Source organism: Apiospora kogelbergensis (genome assembly GCF_038363985.1).
Source record: "Apiospora kogelbergensis strain CBS 113332 chromosome Unknown utg000010l_segment0_segment0, whole genome shotgun sequence".
Classification (NCBI taxonomy): domain Eukaryota; kingdom Fungi; phylum Ascomycota; class Sordariomycetes; order Amphisphaeriales; family Apiosporaceae; genus Apiospora; species Apiospora kogelbergensis.
The window spans coordinates 50,217-71,315 of record NW_027117427.1 but is presented as its reverse complement, the minus strand read 5'-3'; the positions used below and the strand labels follow the sequence as shown (position 1 = coordinate 71,315).

Here is a 21,099-nt window from a genome sequence, read left to right as displayed (position 1 = left end):
TCCCTTTCTCTAGTGACCCAATCTGCCGGGACACATCCCTCCCTTCGGAATGGCGAGCAACCGACAATCACCGACAATCGAGCAGTAACGTGCATCACCGAGACGAGATGCAGCGGCATGGTCAATCCACTCCATCCGACGGCTGAGGATTGTAACACGGGTCATGGAGCGAGGTCATATCGAAAGGACTACATTATCGAACCGATTTCAGTGTGACGAAGTGGTGGCCCATGGTGGACATGTCTGTCGCAACTCTTCCAACCTGCTTTTCACAGGCCTGCGCGTTCCCAGTCCTCATCCTGGCACGAACCTCGCGCCGATTGCCAGCGCTCGCCAGGCGGCTTGATGAGGATAGCTATGGCGAACTGGTGGCCAAGGGTGAGCGGCGATCCAACTCTTGCTCGGTCCGAACGAAGGCGTGTTCGAGGGGGCTGGGTTATCCCTCTTCCTACCGAATGTGGTGCGATTTCCAATAGTGTGTCAGCGCTTATGTCGCGCTAACAGAGATTACGCCTATATTGGGAAGGGTTTGGGAAGTTGGCTCGCGAAAACCAAGGGTAGGACGTGCAACAGTCAGTTGGCCGCTGGTGATGTCGGGCCTTCATAGCGGGCTCATCCGGTCTTGCCTAGGGTGCTTTACCAGGGTACGGCAGATGTGCTGACGAGACGCGGTGCGTCGGGACTTTTCGAGACGTAGGCGCGTGGCAGAAGTTCAATTGGATATGTTGCCCACTTACCTTGCCTTTGCCCGTGATTCGACGCCTCTAGAGATCGAGAGGTGTAGTCTTCTTGGCCTGCATTCGCTTTGCACTGGTGTTCCAAGGGCTAGAGCTTGTTGATTGCTTGCCCTTGGACGCTGGGTTCGCCTTGCATGCGTCACCAGGGCGTGCCAGTCACATACCTGGACTATGAGCGGGGAAGTTCTCCGCATCCTCGGCGTTTATTGGAACCCTTAGGAATGCGCATGAACGATCCCACATTGGGTACGAGGATCCGATCAGGTGAACATAATTCCATGCGGCAGGGAAGGCCAACAGCTGGCAAGGTGGTCGGGGAAGACGCCGTGCAACAGGTGTAGGCCAATCCAACGCCTACCCGGTTGCTTGGACCGCAAGAAGTAGTTGGCGAAAGCAACGATACACAACGAGCTATGATGAGGCAAAGCATGGCCGCGGCATTATGTCCTTGTGGTGCTCATTTCGCCTCGCGCAGGCTTAGATGCTACATCAAGCGCGCTGGTTAGACGGACTTCACTCTTGCGCCGAAAGTCGCCTACGTTGTAGATATCCTGCAGACGGCAAGCCTGCTTGAAGATTAAGCGTTTCTCTGGAGAGAATCTGACCGATCGATGGAGAGGGGCGGGGCACTGCTATTGGTATCGGTAGGCTGGTCAGGTCGCTTGGCGCCTCGTATAACTGATTCCTTGACCCAAACGCTCGGGCCGTCACCTTCCAATTGGCCATTAGTCAACAGTCATCACGCAGCACGGCTACCGAAAACTATGTCACTGGAATGAGTTCAAGCATGCTCGGCATGCCGAATCGGCAGCACAATCACGTCCTTGGAGCATGGGTTTGCTCGATTTGAGGAACAGGCGCAGAGGTGGTATGTAGTCTATCAGTTGCTCTGCGGTGCGCTTGGGCTCGCTCAGAGTGCTCGCAGGAGATCATGCAACATATGTAGTATACAAGGCAGCCCTCTTCCATGCACCTACTGTGGCTGTATTTATATGTCTAGAAGCCCACATAAGTGGTCAACGGACCGCTGCGTACGACCAAATCCACGCAAACCTAGGAATCAATGCTCATCGCGATTGTGTCACACCCATCTAGCGATTCCCCTCGAGCGAGCGACATGTTTTCTTCTCAGTACGAAATGTCGGATCAGCGTGAGCTACTGCCACTTTGGGGAGCCGCGGTACATACCACTACGCCAGATCAGGGAGCCCATAGGTCTACGGGTACCCGTAGATTTAAAAATCTACGGGCCCGTGGATTTTTCTACTTCTAGTTTAGCGGTTTCACCTTATTTGGTCTAGCCCTTCCGGTATCGCAGCCCATTTTCCATTGTGTCGCACGTAAGACTACACGCCAACATAGGTTGGTAGTACGTGTCTCGGTCTATTCTAAGATAACTAAGCTATAATGGCGACGGCTAGTATAAACTACCAGCTGTTTCCCGACGATTGCCTCCCCCGAATGCGAATACGAATCTCGAGAGGCCTTATTTAAAGCGATTAACCAGTGGGCTGCAACTAGAGGCTATGCGTTTATGACGAAAAGGTCGACAAAGGAGAAGACTGGCAAGCTTACAGTTATATACGCATGCGATCGATCTGGCCCTCCCCCGATACCTCGAAAGTACGCCAGCGGAAAACATCAAGCCGAAGTACTAGTTGCCCTTTCTCGGTTATAGCAAAAGAGTCACGAGATGGAAGTATCTGGACCTTACGATACCGCCCCGACCGACAGTTCGCCCAGCATAACCACGAGCCAAGCCAGCACCCGTCAGCCCATCCTATACACCGTACACTCTCTATGCAGGGTATCTCACAGCTAGCGAACCTCTCGAGTGCAGGTGTTGCCCCGAAGGAGATCAGAACATATATCCGTCAGAACACTACTTCCATCGCCACCCAGCAAGACATCTATAACCGAATTGCAGATGCCAGACGAGATCTATGCGAAGGCCAGAGTACAATAAACGCTCTTGCTAACCAGCTCGACCGGGAGGGGTTCTGGAGTCGGATGCAACTCGATCAAGATGATCGAGTTAAAGCTGTCCTCTTTGCCCATCCGGATTCGCTCGCATACCTCCAGAGCTATCCGGATATTTTGATACTGGATTGCACCTATAAAACGAATAAGTACGGAATGCCACTTCTAGATATGATTGGTGTCGATGCCTCTCAGCGGTCCTTTTGTATCGCATTCGCATTCCTCACTGGAGAAGCTGAGCCGGACTTTGTCTGGGCCTTGGACCGTCTTAAATCGCTATACGAGATTAGCAACTCTCGTTTTCCCTCACTCATTCTGACCGATCGTTGTCTCGCCTGTATAAACGCGATTCCGACCGCCTTCCCTTCTACTACGTCGTTGCTATGTCTTTGGCATGCGAACAAGGCAGTCCTTCGTCACTGCCAACCAGCGTTCACCCGTCAACTACCAATCCGACAGCGAGAGAGACAATCCGAGAATATGGAAGCTTGGAACGTCTTTTACCAGCACTGGCACCAGATCATGAAGTCTCCTACCGAGGAGATATTCGACCAACGCGTAGCCGAGTTCGAGCAGAAGTACATCACGACCCACGTCGACGAGGTGGCATATGTGAAAGCCACATGGCTCGACTTATACAAAGAGAAGCTTGTGAAGGCCTGGGTCGATTGCCACCTTCATTTTGGCAACGTTGTTACATCCCGGGTTGAGGGTGTCCATGCACTCCTTAAAAGCCATCTGAAAAGGTCCACTCTGGACCTATTTGAGGCCTGGAAAGCAATTAAGCACGCGCTGCTTAATCAATTTGCCGAGCTAAGGTCCAATCAGACTAAGCAGCAAATCCGGACCCCGATCGAGCTGTCCGGACCACTATATAGCGGTGTACGTGGCTGGGTATCACATAAGGCACTTAGGAAGGTTGAAGAACAACGGAAGCTTCTATTAAGAGGTAACGGACTTCCTTCGGCACGTTGCACGGGCTCTTTCACCCAGTCACAAGGACTGCCATGCGTCCACCGGCTCGAGGCGTTATGGGCCGAAAACAAATCCCTCCAGCTCCAAGTCTTTCACTCACATTGGCACCTAGCCCGCAACTCTGCTGCACCTTTTCTTCTTGAGCCTCGCCAGCGTATCGATTCGGCTACTATCGCCTCATCTTTACCTCCGACAAGTAACCGACGAGAATCAAGTGGCTTCGAGGTTGTTGAAAACGTAATTCTACCGAGAGGACCACCCCAATGCGCCAACTGCCATGCTGTCGGCCATAGAAAGACGTCCCATCTATGCCCTTTAAGGCATACAGCCTTGAGAGCACGGGTAGAGGCAGCTTCCTACCAATTAAAAACGGCACAGAAATCGATTTCTGAGGTACAGTCGCAGCCACCTGTACCGGATATTCCCACACAGTCTATTCCATCAGACAATGCTGCTTCGCCCGACCCTGAACTCCCAGTTCCGCCTACCCTCGAGCTACCTACATGCACCAACTGCCATATCACTGGCCATACCAAGTTCTCCTCTGTATGCCCTTTAAGGGATACAGAGCTAAGAAAACAGGTAGACGCAGTTCAGCAACGAGCAAGAGCGCTACAGGGTTCGATTTCTGATACACAATCACGATCTATGATCCCCGAAATCTTCGAGGCTACGACTACACCAGAGACAGAGCAGCAGTTGGACCAACAGCCGGAACCGCGGCAGCCAGAGCAGCCTATAAAGTACGATGACCCGAGGGCTATTTACCAGAGATATATCTCCGCAAGAGACACTTGGTATAAGAATCAGCCTCGTGGAAGCTATGTGAATAACCAGATGTACCGGAAAGCAATGGGTTTACCACTGCGGTACAATAAGGCAAGTTACGATTGGTGCTTAGATTATAAGCAAATGACCAAACATTGCGTGACTCCAGCAGGGACGAGAGACTGGAAGAGAGAAGAGATGATGGCATACTTGGACTGGGATAGGTCGGAATCGGATCGGATTGATGCACAAATAGCTAAAGAGTCGGCAAATAGTTTATCTAACAGGAGAGGTATGGGGGAGCTCTGGAGAAGGGCAGACCAAGACCGCGAGAAACAGCAAGCTATTTATACAGCTGAACAAGTCGATGAGGACTGTATTATAGTTCGACCATAGGTTTTGAGGGTATATTGACGTTTCTGTGTTTTAATTGCGCTATCTAAACTGCGCTTTATGATATAATCTGCGATACCGGAAGGGCTAGACCAAATAAGGTGAAACCGCTAAACTAGAAGTAGAAAAATCCACGGGCCCGTAGACCTATGGGCTCCCGGCCGAGGACGCTCCATCAAAACAGCCCTCTCGAAATCGCACATCCTAAGCTGTCCAGTCTCTTGATTGATCAGCACATTAGGCGACCGGAGATCCTTGTGTGCAACCCCACAAGTGTGCAGGGCACGGATTGCGTGAGTTAATTGACGGCTTAGGTCGCCATCACTCGATGTCAGTTGACGATCTGCGCCGGACTTAACACACGGTGACTTACAGCTGTTCGACCTTCTGTGTGCTGTTCGAGTACCTGTGGTTAGAGGTATACCTCGTTGCGACGGCGGTGGAGACCTACAAAGTTGTGAATCTGGCGCAGCCTCGTGCTTGAGGTCCTTGACAAAAGCTTGCACGGTACCTTTGCTAACAAAGGTGTAGCCATAGGCGAGGAGAGTTACTCTAAATAATACACTCCGCGCACCACCTTCGCCTAGTGGCGTGATCCCATCGTCAAGAGACTGCTTTAGCTGTTCTCGAAGAAGGCGAATCCACTCTGCATGATTGATCGGATGATGCTCACGGCCGCCTGCGTCACTTTGACGGTGAAGCTTCACGTTCGGACATTTCGAATCCAGGAACCCTCCTTGGACCAGCCCCGAAAGGCATCTTTGGGAGCAATATGGCTGCTCCTGTGCACCACTTCCTTCTGGAGGAGGCCGATGCGCCAGGCGCTGGCTGCGCCGAACCTCTTTTCGTCCCCTAGGAGTGGGAGTATCCGGTTATCCGGTGGCTTTGGTGCTGCTTCATCATCGTCGGATGATTTCCGGCTGACCCTTTCTTGACTGTCCCTCAGGCAGTTCATCAGTGGACCGACGTCTCCTTCGATGGAGGAAGTGCGGTGAGCGGCGCGGTGAGCGATCGACCTCTTCGTAGGTTGTAGGTATATAGCAAGACGAGTTTTCTGGCGATGCCAACCGTTCATTTTCGGGAACAGAACGCAGTGTTGCTTCGAAATCCTCAGCCCAGATCCTAAGGCTACCCATAGCTCTCTGGCGCTTCTCTTGCCCGTGCTGCCGGCGTTCGCCAGGCGCGCCGAGAGCCATCAGTGTAAACGCCAACCAAGTATTGGCCGACAGCCGAGCAAATGTTGGCACTGTTCGGATGAGCCAATACCTCTAGACCAGGCTCCGCCAAATGACAGTAAAGAGTTTGTGGCTCGGCCCAATCGACCTTGAGAAATACAATCGCCTCGCCTGTCGTAAGAAGGCCATACTCGAGACCACTTTCTACCATATAATGATATCGACACGCATTCCACCGCTCCCAAAGTGTATGTAGGCCCCTCGTAGCTGCCGAAGTGCTTCTGTGGCATATTGTAGCTCTGAAAAGGATCCAATGGTTTAACCCTGATCTACAACTTGTTAGTGCGGTAGAAGGGGGGCAGGTATGGTTTGTGCAGACTGTTATTGTGGTCGATGTCTTGGTCCACCAGCTTCGAGGTCTGCCATATGACTAGGTACTGACAGTTCATGTGAATGACCACCGTCCTCTATCTACTGGACGCATGGCTGTGTCTTTTTCACGAGTATGGCGTCGAACTTTTATGAAGTGCTTCAATACAACTAGGCTGTGAAGCCACGAATGCTGACTAGTCTAGCTCTCATTAGTCGCAAAAAGCGGCACATAACTCTTCAACGTCTAGGACTTGGGATCTCTACTATGGCAAGGAATCCATTCACGCGCAGGCCGGTTGTAACAGGCACCGTCGTGCTGTTCCTTTTATTCCTGTTCATATCAGGCAGACTGAAGCGGGTAGTGTACAATCCTCTCGCGAGCCCCTACCTTCCATCGCAGGTTTCCCCGGTGCCGGCCACACCGGCCACACATCCTCCAACCCACCCCAAACTTTCCGCTTCCGATTACGAACCGCCCATATCGCAGTCCGCCATCTGCGAGGAGCGCTTTCGCACCAGATACTTTGGTGTCTTTCTAGAAGAACAGGTGGGCTATTGCTCACACAGCTCTCCATCCCAACAGGAGGAACTACCCCAGAAAACAAAGTAATTAACTTCAAGTCAGTAGACACTAAGGACAGCCATCTGCCACCTGCCATCCGCTGCAAGGATGTTCCCAACTCATCCCGAATGGAACACGTACTATTTTTTCGCACCAGAATCACCATCAGAATCACCATGGAGGCTAGGACCAGGTGCTACAGCCCTGGCAAGGTAGGTGTAATTATCTGTAGGGTGATCCGATATCCACACTTCCTCCTTGACGCCGCCTCGTACGTCTGTCCCGGATGGCCCGCGGTGGGCTTGGATGCCACTATTGCCGATGGGTGGGACACGGCCTCCTCTCTTCTCTATTACATAGCCAGAAATTGCCCTCGTATTACGCGCTAATGGAACGGGTTAACTAGAGCGTATGTACCTAATCACGCTTGGTGGGACTCCAGGGCAACCGTGTTGGGTCTCGGCAGAGCACTCCGTCGATCTCATCTCCGGTCTATGAATATAATATTGAACCATGAAAAAGAATCGGTGGATGGTGCAATTGACATCAACACAAGCGTACGTATATTGGCCACTATGCTCGTTAAATCAGAAATATTGAAGTCAACTCCTAGCTAGGTGCCCGCTGTGCCGCTTACCAGGAAGGCAGTCTCCATCAGATTCTGGTACCAGCTAAAACTATATCGGAAGCGCAAAGAAACTAGTCATATCATCGATGGCCGGCATTCCGCGGTGAAGACACAGACCATGGAACTACTCATTTTGCAGACTAACTAAGAGGTCTAACGGTGTGAATGATACCGTAGCACGGTGCCTGCTGGCGACTATGTACTAAAACAATGAGCGCGGAGATATTCCCTTTTAACCAGGATTGGGACGAAAGATGAAATCGCCAATCGATCCAGGACAAATGGCGGTATGCGAAGAAAGCGAAGAGGTTGATCCTGCAATCACCCGCCCTGTCGCCTCTATTCTGTGTCGAATCCGCGGGGCATGAGTTACCACAAAGTCGACGTGGAAAGGTTTCGATACCTCTAGATAGCCCCTCGGCAATGAAATCCGCCGAGTCGTAGCTTCAGTGCGGACATAGAAACTCCACCAAACCCATCATCCACCATTCCCTTTGGCCACGACAACGATTTCATCCAGCGAGGCGACACATCTTCTCATGCTTGTAAGAGCTCTTTTTCTAGTAGTTGTAGCAAAGTTTCGAGGTCTGCGTGCCCATGACCTCCGAGACCTTGATGTCCGGGACCAGGTTGAGGTAGGGCATGACGTCGTTAAGGGTTGCTTCACCGGGCTTGTTTTCGTTCAGAGTCTTGGGGCCGCCGAACTCGTTAGTACGAGTCTCGGGCTTCTCCATCTGCCACAGAGTCCACAGGCGGTCAATTTGGGCGTGGTGTAGGAAGAAAATAGGATCTATTAGATCGTGGCTGTTAACTCTTGTATACTTTTGCATCGGAAACCCGCTTTATACGCCATGACTTACCATTGGGGGAGGTGGCAGGCGACATGTCGCCACCCACGGCCGAATGGATCGCGCCGTGCGGACCGCCCTCAAGTTGATATCGGAAATCCTCATAGTTATCCAGGGCGGCAACCTTGTCGACCGATTCTTTGTTATACGAGTCGGCCAGCATGTCGCCAGGAAATGCAATGCCGCTATTCCAATTGCGAGCAAGGCAATGCGGTTGGTATCCCTTCATGGTGTACGCCACTTGGAGACCCTTCAGAGGGCCGTCAACCAGACATTTCTTGCTGCTGCTCTTGGGATCAATGGCAGGGTCACCGTTGCCACCGAAGCCGGTCGTGACGTCCCAGAGAGGCGCCTTAGTCGGATCATCTGCATCCAGCGTCCAGTCCCAGTAGGCCATAGGGCCAGTATAGCCACAGTCGCGGAGAGAGTCCTCGTAGACCTGGACAAAGAGTCGGTGCCAGGGAAGGAACATAGCCACCGTGTGAACTGCGAGTTTTCAAGGTTAGTTATTGACACAGAGAAATGAGAGGCAGGAGCAACATACTGGTATTGTCCAGGTGGGTGTGGACATAGGGGAAATCGTCGTAGCGCGTGGTGTTGAGGCCTATGCCCGAAGGCTTGGTCTTGAGGCACAGAACGGCGTCAATGTACTGCTTCTGGACGCCGACGTCCAGGGTTCGCCATTCGACGCGCTTGGCAGGATTGGCGCAGGCATTGTCGGCCTGGCGGGGTATCGTCACGGCAGCGCCGAGGCCGGCGGAAAAAACGAAAGAGGAGAAGCGCATGATTGCAATGAATGAATGGATCGACAACTATTGGCAGTGAAAAGACTGTCAGAGTTAGTTATGTGAAGGGGAGAAGCCCGTTTATGGTAGCGGAAGGTGGTAGCAATTTATATGTCTGTCCCGACCGACAGGTACGATGTCGAGTCCTTCTAGCTTGCTCTGAGGCAGTGCCACTATACCTCCTGACCTTTGCATGGTTACGGGGTTGCACGAAGGTGATTTTCTCCGTTCAACGCCAAGGCAAGTGGATTGGCCAGCATGAGGTGGGCGGTGCATCACGTTGGCCTTGAAACGGTATTCTCCAAGGGGTTTATGCTACATGTGTAAGTATGCCTTCATACTGACGAGCCGAGCGTTAGACTGGCTATTGATGCGATCAAGTCAATTATCCACTTTCTGCCGAAGTAACTGACTGTGCAAATGGGTCTCTCCACTTCGTATTGCTGCATATTACCCACTTGTTTCTATTTTAGTTCCAGGGGCTGCAGGGGCCTGTCTTTCGAACTGGCATGCCCAGCCGACCAAGCAATCTCTATTGCGATGCTCGTACAGCTTTACCTGTCTCTTTACCGAATGATTCTCATGGCTAATTTAACCATTCGGCGAGTGGGAACATCGATTTGCCTTTCTGCGCTTGTGGCATTATAATCTACCCTGTTACTGTTTTTATTTAATAGTAAAGATAGCGGCGTGAACGAAATGCATTGCCTTGGGCCTACCTCGGCTGCTACTTGTACTATAGCCAGCACCATGTACAGGTCACAGATAGCAGATGTAGGGGAGAACCTCGGTAAATGAGATGCTCGAATGGAGAAGGAAAACCCGGGTGGCCAAGATGAGCAGGAGTAGCAAAGTCAGCAGATCACCAACTTCGTCGCCTGTGTCTAGCTTCCCAAAAGCAGCTGCACCGTGCCAATCGTGTGCTCTACAAGTGAGACTCCAACTCCTCGAAGGTCGCAGCTGTCACAAAACCTCTGATCACTCCGTTGTATACATAGTTACATATTTAAGACAGCTGAGGTCTGTAAAAGGGGCTAGGAGGGACATTCATTTTCAGTGTGGTCGCAGATAACTTGCCATACTGTAGCCTATAATATACCACTCGAGTCACTTAATAGTCGTACCAGCTGAGCAATATACTATGCTTACTCACTGATAAGAGAATTCAAGGTTTTACATATACACACGTGATCTTGGCTCTACGCACCATTGAAGCGGTGCGTGAGACAGTTTTTCTTCCGGCATCAAAATTAACTCAGTGCAGTGGCTCAATCGCCCATCACAATATTTGGTCTGTCCTTGATTAGGAACACAGCTCCAAGACCTCCTGCTCAATGCTTTCCCCCACTTTGTCGTGTCTTTATCGTCCATGTCGGCCGTAATGGCATCCGGTTCCGCGCGGCCGAGGTCATTCTCAATAGCCTTTAGCATGGTCGCCGCAGTCTCGGTGCAGCCGAAGCGCTCGAGCATCGTCTGACCGGCCCAGATTATGCCGATAGGGTTCACTATGCCCTATCCGGCGATGTCAGGCGCGCTGCAGTGGACGGGCTCGAAAAGGCTCGGGAAACCCCCCCTCCCTCCGTGGGTTGAGGTTGACCGAGGGGGCGAGGCCGATGGTGCCGGTGCAGGCGGGGCCCAGGCCCGAGAGGATGTTGCCGAATAGGTTGCTGCCGACGACACATCGAAGAGACCGAGTCGCGAACAAAGTGCACCGTCCGGATGTCGATGTGGTACTTGGCGACGCTCACGTCGGGATACTCCTTGGCCATCTTGGCGACGCGCTCGTTCCAGTAGGGCATGGCAATGAAGATGCCGTTGCTCTTGGTGACGCTGGTGAGGCGGCGCCGGGGCCAGCGGCGGGCGAGGTCGAAGGCGTAGCGCAGGACATGGCTGACGCCGGTGTGGGTCATGACAGTCTCATGGACGTCGGTTTCGCGGTCGGTGCCGGCAGCTTGTCGCCGTGCTGCCGGTAATAGGCGCAGCTGGCGAAGTCGAACTCCTTAAACTCCAGCTAGGGGTAGAAGGCCCAGGCGGCCGCCTGGATGCAGTGGACGCCTTGCGGCATGCTTCGGTGTCGATGCCGTCGCCGGGGGTGGCAGCGACCTTGATGGGCCTGTTAGGGTTGAGTGGTGCCATTTTAAACGGTGCCATCATTTATTGTTCTTTGGCAGAAGTGTGGTCATCTTCCTCGGCGAAAGGCGACGTCGAGTTAGGGAATACGTAATTTTTCGTAGACGCCTTGCTTGCCTACAATTACTTACATGGCATTCGAGGTATTCATGCTCTCTCAGTTAGGATGAGCAGCAATTGCCAACCGGGTTCTCCCTAGTCGCAGGTGATGCCGGGACGAAAACCGCCCTCAGGCGAATCCCGAACCGCATTTGTTGTCAAGCTACTGTGTAATGTGACACTTCCAAGCCAGCCATAACGGCAAGAACTGAACAGCCCGAGTGGAAGTTCGGACATTGGAAGAACCCTTCGATATAAACCTTCCCCATTCTTATGCAAATGGTGGCTCTTCCTGGTTAGTGAGTCTATATTTAATTTAGGGTAGCATGGCCTTGCGTTGGAGGTAATGATGCTAATGGAACATAATGATTGATAATTTTATTAGCCTAGCTGCTAACTATTAGGACGCTCAATGCAGCATGGACTTGACTAGCAGTTGGTGGGCGGGCGCAGTTCGGACGCTACGCGGCGCTAAAGCCAACGACCTCGTCGACCCCTGTAGCCCCTGTAGAAGCTGGCCCAAGCTCGTGCCCCGCCAAGCCCCGAAGAAAAAAAACCGAGTGAGGCGAAGCGTCGCCTGTTCAACACAGTCAATCGGTTCAGGGTGAAAAACAGGCAGACAGGCTAAAGAGCCCTTATTAGTTTTCGCGTAAAACATGGTGCCTTGATTGAGGCCTCTCCGCCTTCATAATCTCCTTTTCGGCCTCCTTATAATCCTCTTCTGTTCGATGCCCATCGAATGGCAACAGCGGCGCAAAAAAGTATACGCGCCCTTCCTTACCCACACCACCAGAATCAGTGCTGCTGCTGCTGTTATCCGTACATTGCTACGGACATGTACTTCCCCAACACCAAATACTCGCGTCTGTTTTTAGCCGTCGCACTTATACAAGGCCTGCTGGCCTTGGGTCTCCAAGCGTTAGTCCCATCCGGAAGATCTCTTCCTCTATGCCCCCCATACTGATGGCTGATGACATCGTGCAGCTATGTTTTCGTCGCCGTCATGGGTGCAATCAATCCGATCGCTGCCTACGCGACCGAGAATGGCCACCTGGTGCCCATGTACTTTTCGCTCTTCATTTTTGCATTTGTCTACGAGCTCATCGTCGTTTACGATGCGCTCCGCCTGAGGAGCATGATACAACTCGTAGGCATCTGTATTTTCAGTTTCCTCCTGCTCATCTACGCCGCCGTCCAGCCGCTGCAGGTCAAGGCCACGTTGGATCAATTCGAGGGATCCCACGCTTTGGGCTCCATACCTCTGCTGCCGCCCAAGCTCCATACCTGGCAGCGCATCGCACCGGCCCTGATCGCCGTCATCCTGGTGCAGGCCATGGCAACCTTTGCTCTGGCCTTCCTGACCTACAAGCTCCATTTCGAGTTCGCCTGGGTCGTCTACAAGGTCGTCCATGCCGACCTGCTCATGAAGAAGCGCCTGCTCAACTTTCAGGTTATTTAACCCCGTGCCCGGCAACATCTCCTGCCCGAATTTCTAACATGTTTATGGCCACCCCTTGCAGATCTACATCGCCTTGATCAAGTTTGACTTCTTCTTTCTTCTGGGCTTCCTTGTTCAGACTGTCACCCTCATCGTTGTCCCCAAGGAAGATCCCGAGTTCGCCCTATCCATTGCCGGCATCTTTGTGGCGCTAGCCGCCATGTGCATGGCCATCTATTGCGCCAAGGTAGAGAACAAGCTGGGCACCATAGCCATCGTCGTATGTCCTCGCCGACGATTCCTCTCCGTCGCTGCATTTGCTAACCGTCGACAGGTCGCCTATGTGGGCTCCGCGGTCTACCTAAGCTATAAGCTAGCCGTCTTGTCTACCAAAACCAACTACGTGCTCATTGTCTTCGCCGCCATTACTATAGTCATGGTGCTCTGCACCATCATCATGTCCATTGTCTGCCTGGCAAGCTTCGATAAGGGGCTCAAAGCGTACACCATGCCGCAGCAGAAGCTGCTAACCGAGGCAGATGATATTTACCTATACCATATCCAAAACTATTCATACAACGTCCGCGCCTCGAGGCTGGAACTCGAGTAGAATTTACTGTTGCCCACTGGTTGCTTCCGCCATGTGGCCGGGAGAGGGCTGCCATGAAGCGCCCCCCACCTCCTTAATCGATAATTGATAGACTTTCTATTTTCTGGCCTGAGGCCTTTCCGGTGGCCCTCTATTTTGTTTAATATGTATGGTCTTCAACATGTCCCGGATCAGGGCCCATAGATACACCGTAGTAAAGGTAATGATTCAAATGGTAATATATTCAGCCTCGAAACGGACATGCCCACCCCTGCGCCCGGTTATACCCAGCGTAGGGAAAGAGGAGGCAGCGAAAAGACATCGTGAACTCCTCCGAACTATCCCGCAGCACACAGCCATCATTCACACGGATGGATCCTTCAACACCCGAGAAGAGACAATGAGGGCTGCAGCGGGCCTCTGTTCTTTCGATCCGCACACGAGAGCAGCTAAATGACGATTCGTGTTATTGTGAATCGCATCGGACCGTTCTTTTTTGCTTGACCCGAGCGGACCATTTGATACTGCAGAAGCTTATTACACAGCATTCTCTGTGCAGCATCTGGAACCCATCACTAGCAACCAGATCTACGTACATTACCCTGTCAATGCGTACCTCATGTACCAGTTCAGGAAGGAGAACGTGGAACAGCTAGCCGATGATCAGTCTTGCGACTTTATCTCAAACACGTGGACGACAAAGGCGATCATCTACTGGTTGACGACGACTATAACATTATAAGCATGATATATTGGCAGATGGCCCGCGCTGTACCTACCCGAGAGGCCTTTGGGCCCTCGCTGGTCTCGGCCGATATGGCGAGTCTGTGAGGGCCACGTCTCGTTACAGGACGCTGATCAGGCACTGATCAATGACCTAGATAGGCACGGCATCGACAGTAGGAACTCAAGAGACGAGAAGTCTTGAAAGGTTTTTTGGGGCCTAGCCTCGGAGCCCGAGTGGGAGCGTGCCTTACCGTTGGCCCAGGGAATTTCCAAAACGTTTGGGATGAAAGAGGATTGGGAGGCTTGGAAAACAAGAATGCTAGACCACTATTCACAAGACGCAGACCTAAAGCATTTGCTAGAAAGAGAGGGGTCTTCCGGTTCTGTATGAGACTTCAAACTACCAATCATGCACTTGCTATCCACCAGCTCATGTTCAGAGACTTTCTCCAGTGCCGCCAGGTTGCTGCGTGTCCTATGGCCTACCCAACGCTTGCTTACCGATGCGGCCTAATAATTCACCGGCATGCCAGACCCAGCATTAGCGTCTCCGAGGTTTCTTTTAGCAGTCAAGCTCGGAACTCGGTAACTCGACAAGTGAGGACACAGAGACCCCGTTCACGAGATGTAAAGGTAGGACACAACTCGTCCAACAAGCTAGACCTGTCAATTTGAATGTGCGTGATATCTATCCTGAACCCAGTCCTAGGCTGGAAACAACCTCACCATCTACACCTTGATAAACCCCATGGTGTAACCCACCACACCGTAAATCAATCCACCAGGCGCCCGGCTGATGACTCATCAACCAAACCAGCAATTCCCATTGGGGTAAATAGGTGGATTTGGTGGATTTGTAAGTATGTCGCTGTAGTTGACGATGGTTTTATGGTGTTTTCGACTGTTTTGGGGGTAGAGGGCGGTCTCGTATTCGTATCCAGGGGTAACACGGAAGATGCCGAAACTAGATCCCTTGACTTTGGTGGTAACTTACTCTAACTAAAATTGATGTTAGCACGCTGCTCAATCTAACCTTTGTTTACTTACCAGCCCTCTCACTACTCCAGACGCGCCGTTCTACTATGCTCATCAACACCCTTAAGATGCCTATCTACCGTGCCGCTGCCGATTCCATTCCGATAACGAACCAAGGCCACGAGGCCGCGCTTTTCAGGCACTTCCCAGGCTTTGCCTTCTCTGAACGCGTGCGAGATACCAGCTCGTGGCTGTAGCAATTTAGCTACGATATCCAAAACCGCGATAGCAGGCGCTAGGTTTGCAAGCAGTGTATCATCGCCAATAACCCATTGCCCAAAAATATCCATCCATCCGGCCTCCAGAACGCTGCTGGTCACCTGTATACGAAGCACTTCGTGCTGGCGCCACCCGATAAGCCCAAGTTGCGAGAGGAGAAAAAAGAAGCAGGTCGCCAAGGCCACTACAGAGCATCGCGCGTTATGAGTCTAACGCCGGAGGTCCCCGTTAAACAGGCGGTTACTAACAAGCTGGTAAAGATGTTTGATAGAAAGCGATTCCAGCAGCTGCTTGTGGCATGGATCGTCGCCCAGAATCAGCCCTTTTCCATCGTCGAACAGCCTGAGCTACGTGCCATCTTCGAATATCTAAACCCCCAAGTCAGCATCCAGGAAGCTCACCTAACGCGCCCATCTATCAAGTCTCTAATTGTGACACAATATAGTAAGCGCCGTTCCCGAGTTATTAACGCGTTCAAGGATGCGCCTGGCCTGATCCATCTCGTCTTCGATGGCTGGCGGTCTGGGAATCGAAAGAATGTTATTGGGCTTAGTTACCTGTGTGTTTCCGCACCAGGATTATCAGCCTAGAAAGGTGACGCTGGCTATCTCAGAGATGCCTGGCCGCCATCAAGGTGAAGATGTTGCTCGTGTCGTCAGCGATCTCGTTACGAAATTCGACATCGGCGAGAAGATAGGTGCGTGTGTAACGGACAACGCTTCTAGCAACGACACAGCGATGGACCATTTGGGCGAGACTTTCGACTGGGGAGGCTGGACTGGGCGACGTCGCCGTGGGCGTTGCTTTGGTCACATCCTAAACCTCGCCGCCAGGCCATTACTTCATGGGAACGCTGAACAGCCTGTCGAGACCTTTATCGAGACCCACGAGCAACTTACCGACGCGGAGTACGATCTCTGGAGAAGGGGAGGCCCCGTCGGTAAGCTTCGGATTCTGGTCATCGCCATCGATACGAGTGATAGGTTGCCAGCCCTTACCCTGCTTGCGCCTAGATATCAGTATTTTACTGACCCAGATTCAGGCTTGCAAACAATTAAATCAAATCCAAATCTATTCAGATCAGATCAAATCTATCCAGATCAAATCAAATCAAATGGGCCATAATATTATCCAAATCAAATCAAATCGCGATGTCCAGATTTATTTGGATATCTGGCTATTTGGATAAGCCCCACTGCCGTCGATCTGGCCCAATCATTGCCGGCCATTGGATCCCTGCCCGCGTCGCGTAATGATAAAGTTTCACAATATTCTGCCCTGCGACGCGCTGCATAAGGCAACCGGCTTATTCTGAGCCTGTGTCGACCTTGTAACGAGTGATCGTACTGCTCCATGACCAAACTAGCCCGGAAATATTGTAAAGCTCCCGGCCATTCACGACAACTCCCGCCGTTCACTTAACATGGTCCAGTATGCAAATGCTGGCCAGGCAAGGCTGTAAACAAACCAACCTAATAAACCATAAAACAACCAACCACACCGAGGCCTCTGGTTCGTAAACCGAACCAAGCGTTCAGAATAAAGCAACCAACCGAACCAAAGGTTTAGGCGGTTGCCAACCCGTTGATTAGGTTGGTTAGGTTGGTATACGTTCTGGATTTGCCTCGTATCGTGGTCATTCTGGTGATGATTTTTGGTGTTGAAGTTGGCATGTTGGCAGGGGTCGGGGAGCCGGCTAACTCACCGAAAGCTAACTATATTGAGTTAGGATTTTCATCCAACATTGATTTTTATCCAATGACACCGATCCTACCACTAATATCATCGATCCTACCACCAGCAATATCATGTCGACATATAGATTTGCCGATACCGTTAAACCACCGATCATTACCGACGATCAATTGCATACTTTTATCGAAGCGCACGATAATTGGACCCCGACGTCTCGCGAGGCAACGAGGATCCTGGGTCTGGAGGTTTGGTATGGACTTACAACTTCGAGGCAAAAAGTGTTGGATTTGTAAGTTCTGCGCCATTAAACAACCGCCGCAGAATAAACACTTCGCCGATGCTCTTTGAAGACTGTCTTAGACAACTCGAAGGCGACGGACAGGTACGGCAAGTGGATGAGGTCACCACTTTGTGATGAGTCCGCATCAAACCCGTGTGTATCGTGGCCCAAGCCGGATTTCATCCAGACACCCAGGTCGGCCCTAAAGGAAGGTGTCGCTATAGCCGAGTCGATGAGTGTGGAGGCAGGGTCGTCTCCCTGGAAATCTATTGGGTAGGGAGGGTATTAGCTTGACGAACGCTCCAAGAATAGAATGGAGTCCTTGGGTCTCTGCTCACCACCACTCCCTGTTAGTTTGTCACCAAAGTCGATATGGGTCGGTCCAGGCGGCAGGGTGCCTTTATGCCGGGTATGAGTAGCAGGAGAAGAAAGAGAAGAGGGCGCTGGTGGGATATCGGGCCTGCTAACCACGGATATGCATTCGCCGGTAGGCGGCGAGCCCGGCCGTTGTGCCTCCCCATCAGCGGAACATGAACTTCGGCTTTCGGAACCCCCTCTCGTGTTGCTATTGTATGAGCAGGTGACGCTTGCTTCGATGCACTTCTCGCAGCTGTTACCTGCTATATCACACCTCAGCTGCAATGAATTATCCGATTAATATCTTGACGTAGGGGATGGTCTCTTTCTGGGGAACTACCTTCTTCATCTTGCATCTCGTACAGGCAGCCTGCTTTTTGACTGTCCTGACTCTATCTGACGCCGCGATAGACGACCGTACAATGAACTCGGAATCTCCCAGCCCTCCATTGGAAGCTTTGAGTGTTTGAAACATGGTGGAGAAGTGGTGTTACGTGCCTGGCCGGTGTTGGTGCGTGACAGCGAGGCAGACTGCGTGACTCGGATATACATCCGCTGCTTGTCGTCGCCATTTTCAGGGCTTTGAGTATATATACTCTCGTATGTCGAGCACTGTAGATCCTAAATGGTTTGGGGAAGTCCTCTTCCTTGAGGACATACTGGCTCGCGTGATGCAGGTGTGCAATTGTGGCCCTCCTGGCTTACACATGATTCAGGCATGCATCGTCCATGCTGTTGTCGTATAGGTATATAGAATCCCATAGCCGTAGCCGTAGCCAAGGCCGGGAAGGGCCACTCCCAGGGAGCCAATAGGTTCGCGGGTACCCGTGCATATAAAATTTCGCGGGTACCCGCGAATCTTCCCAAATAGGCTTGGCTCTCTCCGAATTCGGACTCTGCAAGAGAACACAACAATTTCTTATTCTTCACTTCGAATCCGACTTTTTTCTTATTATTATCCTTACAAGAGAAAACTATCTGGAAATATGAATCCAGTTCAAAATCAATTCACCGCTTTTCCCAGTGACTGTCTCCCTCCCGAAGGCGAGTATAACTCCCGGGATGCTCTGTTCAAGGCTATTAATGCATGGGCAGCGCCTAGAGGCTATGCGTTCACTACTGGGAAGTCGACCATGGAAAAGACTGGCAGAAGGACGGTAATTTATTCATGCGATCGATCCTGTCGCCCTCCTAGCGCTACGAAAGAGCGGCGACGCAAAACCACAAGCCGAGGCACAGGCTGTGAGTTCTCAGTACTGGCAAAAGAGTCGCTAGACAAGACCAAATGGACCGACCTTACGGCATCGTCCAGATAAACGCTTTTCGTCGCATAACCATGAACCAAGTCAACATCCATCTGCCCACCCAAACCACCGCAAACTGTCGGAAGAAGACTTGTGTCGGTTAACAAGCCTTTCGAATGCCGGTGTAAGTCCGAAGGGTATCAGAACATATATCCGTCAAAACACGGCCTCTATCGCAACTCAGCAGGATATATACAATCGAATTGCAGATGCTAGGCGAAGTACATGCGAAGGACAGAGTACGATAAATGCGCTTGCCAACCAGCTTGACCGAGAAGGATTCTGGAATAGAATGCAGCTCGGACAAGATGATCGAGTGACGGCTGTTCTGTTCGCCCATCCAGAGTCGCTAGCATACCTCCAGGCGTATCCGGATACCTTGATCTTGGATTGCACCTACAAGACCAATAAATACGGAATGCCACTTCTGGACATGATCGGAGTCGACGCCTGCCAACGATCTTTCTGTATTGCGTTTGCGTTCCTCAGCGGCGAGACTGAACAAGACTACTTCTGGGCCTTGGACCGTTTGAAGTCGTTATACGAAATTAGCAACACACGGCTGCCTTCGGTTATCCTCACCGACCGCTGCCTTGCCTGTCTCAATGCTGTCGGCACCTGCTTTCCTTCCGCTACTTCGCTTCTATGCCTTTGGCATGCGAACAAAGCGGTTCTCCGCCATTGCCAACCGGCCTTTACGCAGCGACAACACCAGCAAGGGCTTGAAGCTTGGAACATCTTTTACAACCACTGGCACCTGATTATGAAGTCGTCTACCGAGGAGATATTCTACAGCCGCGTATCGGATTTCGAGCAGAAATATCTTCCAACTCACATCGAGGAAGTTGGATATATCAAGACATACTGGCTCGATCTATACAAAGAAAAGCTTGTGAAAGTTTGGGTCAATCAACACCTTCATTTTGACAATGTTGTCACATCTCGTGTTGAAGGAGTCCATGGCCTCCTCAAAAGCCATCTTAAAAGGTCGACGCTAGACCTGTTTGAGGCCTGGAAAGCAATAAAGCAAGCCCTGTTAAATCAGCTTGCCGAACTACGCTCTAACCAAGCAAAGCAACAGATTCGAACTCCAATCGAACTCTCAGGGCCGCTATATAGTGTAGTCCGCGGCTGGATATCGCACGAAGCTTTGAGAAAGGTTGAGGAGCAGCGAAAGCTTTTGGCTAGAACCAATCCACCTTCATCACGACATTGTTCAGGCTCCCTCTTTCGGTCACAAGGCCTTCCATGCGTTCATAAGTTGGAATCCATCCTGGCACATGATCAGGTCCTTCGACTTGACGACTTCCACACGCACTGGCATCTGGATCGTCGCGGTACTATACCCTTTTCTCCTGGAGCCGCGGCACCAGAGTGACCGAGGCGCCATCGCTTCGAATTTACCCCGATCAAGCATCCGTCGAGGATTGAGTGGGTTTGAGATTGTTGAAGCGGCAACGGCACCTAGAACACCGCCTCTATGTAGCAAATGCCACATGTTAGGTCATACCAGGAGCTCAAAACAGTGTCCGTTGAGATATGCCGAACTGAGGCCACCGTTGGCGCTAACGCCAGAACAGCCGCAATTAGAAGGAGCTCTGACTCCAGAACTAGGCGAACCTTCGGAACAGGTACCAGGTTGCCCAGCTACTGCTCCAGCGCTGATTATACAGAATCCTGCCATCGGACCTGCGACCCAGGACTCCGCGCAAACAATACCTCAGCCAGCCACACCAGCTGTTCGTATATTTTCGAGCACGCCTTCGCCTTCATCTGAACCGGTTTCATCTCGTTCAATCAGGTACGATGATCCAAGGGTTATCTACCAGAGATACGTCAAGGCAAGAGATAGTTGGTATAAAGCACAGCCCCCTGGAACTTACGTCAACAATCAACTATACCGAAAAGCAATGGGTTTGCCGTTGCGATATAGCAAGGCAAGCTACGAATGGTGTCAAGATTACAAGCAAATGGGCAGAAAATTGGTGATGTCAGAGGGCGCGA

The 21,099-nt window shown here is 51.6% G+C and overlaps 5 protein-coding genes across 5 annotated transcripts; 2 read left to right on the top strand and 3 right to left on the bottom strand.

The window, feature by feature from the left end:
* Positions 1–8,150: 8,150 nt before the first annotated feature.
* PG998_014183 (uncharacterized protein) lies at positions 8,151–9,223 on the bottom strand (the record flags this gene model as incomplete). Its single annotated transcript, XM_066880999.1, has 3 exons — positions 8,151–8,380; positions 8,451–8,924; positions 8,983–9,223. The coding sequence occupies 3 exons, from the start codon at positions 9,221–9,223 to the stop codon at positions 8,151–8,153; spliced, it is 945 nt and encodes a 314-aa protein (XP_066723851.1).
* A 1,525-nt stretch (positions 9,224–10,748) lies between these two features.
* PG998_014182 (uncharacterized protein) lies at positions 10,749–11,133 on the bottom strand (the record flags this gene model as incomplete). The annotated part of the gene is given in 2 exon segments (XM_066880998.1): positions 10,749–10,890; positions 10,904–11,133. The coding sequence occupies 2 exon segments, from the start codon at positions 11,131–11,133 to the stop codon at positions 10,749–10,751; spliced, it is 372 nt and encodes a 123-aa protein (XP_066723850.1).
* A 1,154-nt stretch (positions 11,134–12,287) lies between these two features.
* Positions 12,288–13,500, top strand: PG998_014181 (Golgi apparatus membrane protein; the record flags this gene model as incomplete). Its single annotated transcript, XM_066880997.1, has 4 exons — positions 12,288–12,370; positions 12,437–12,902; positions 12,973–13,170; positions 13,225–13,500. The coding sequence occupies 4 exons, from the start codon at positions 12,288–12,290 to the stop codon at positions 13,498–13,500; spliced, it is 1,023 nt and encodes a 340-aa protein (XP_066723849.1).
* Positions 13,501–15,287: 1,787 nt separating this feature from the next.
* On the top strand, positions 15,288–16,935 carry PG998_014180 (restless-like transposase; the record flags this gene model as incomplete). Its single annotated transcript, XM_066880996.1, has 4 exons — positions 15,288–15,410; positions 15,492–15,998; positions 16,045–16,399; positions 16,892–16,935. 4 exons carry the CDS (start codon positions 15,288–15,290, stop codon positions 16,933–16,935), a joined length of 1,029 nt encoding a protein of 342 aa, XP_066723848.1.
* Positions 16,936–17,458: 523 nt separating this feature from the next.
* On the bottom strand, positions 17,459–18,140 carry PG998_014179 (uncharacterized protein; the record flags this gene model as incomplete). Its single annotated transcript, XM_066880995.1, has 3 exons — positions 17,459–17,700; positions 17,773–18,070; positions 18,132–18,140. The coding sequence occupies 3 exons, from the start codon at positions 18,138–18,140 to the stop codon at positions 17,459–17,461; spliced, it is 549 nt and encodes a 182-aa protein (XP_066723847.1).
* Between the last annotated feature and the right edge of the window lie 2,959 nt (positions 18,141–21,099).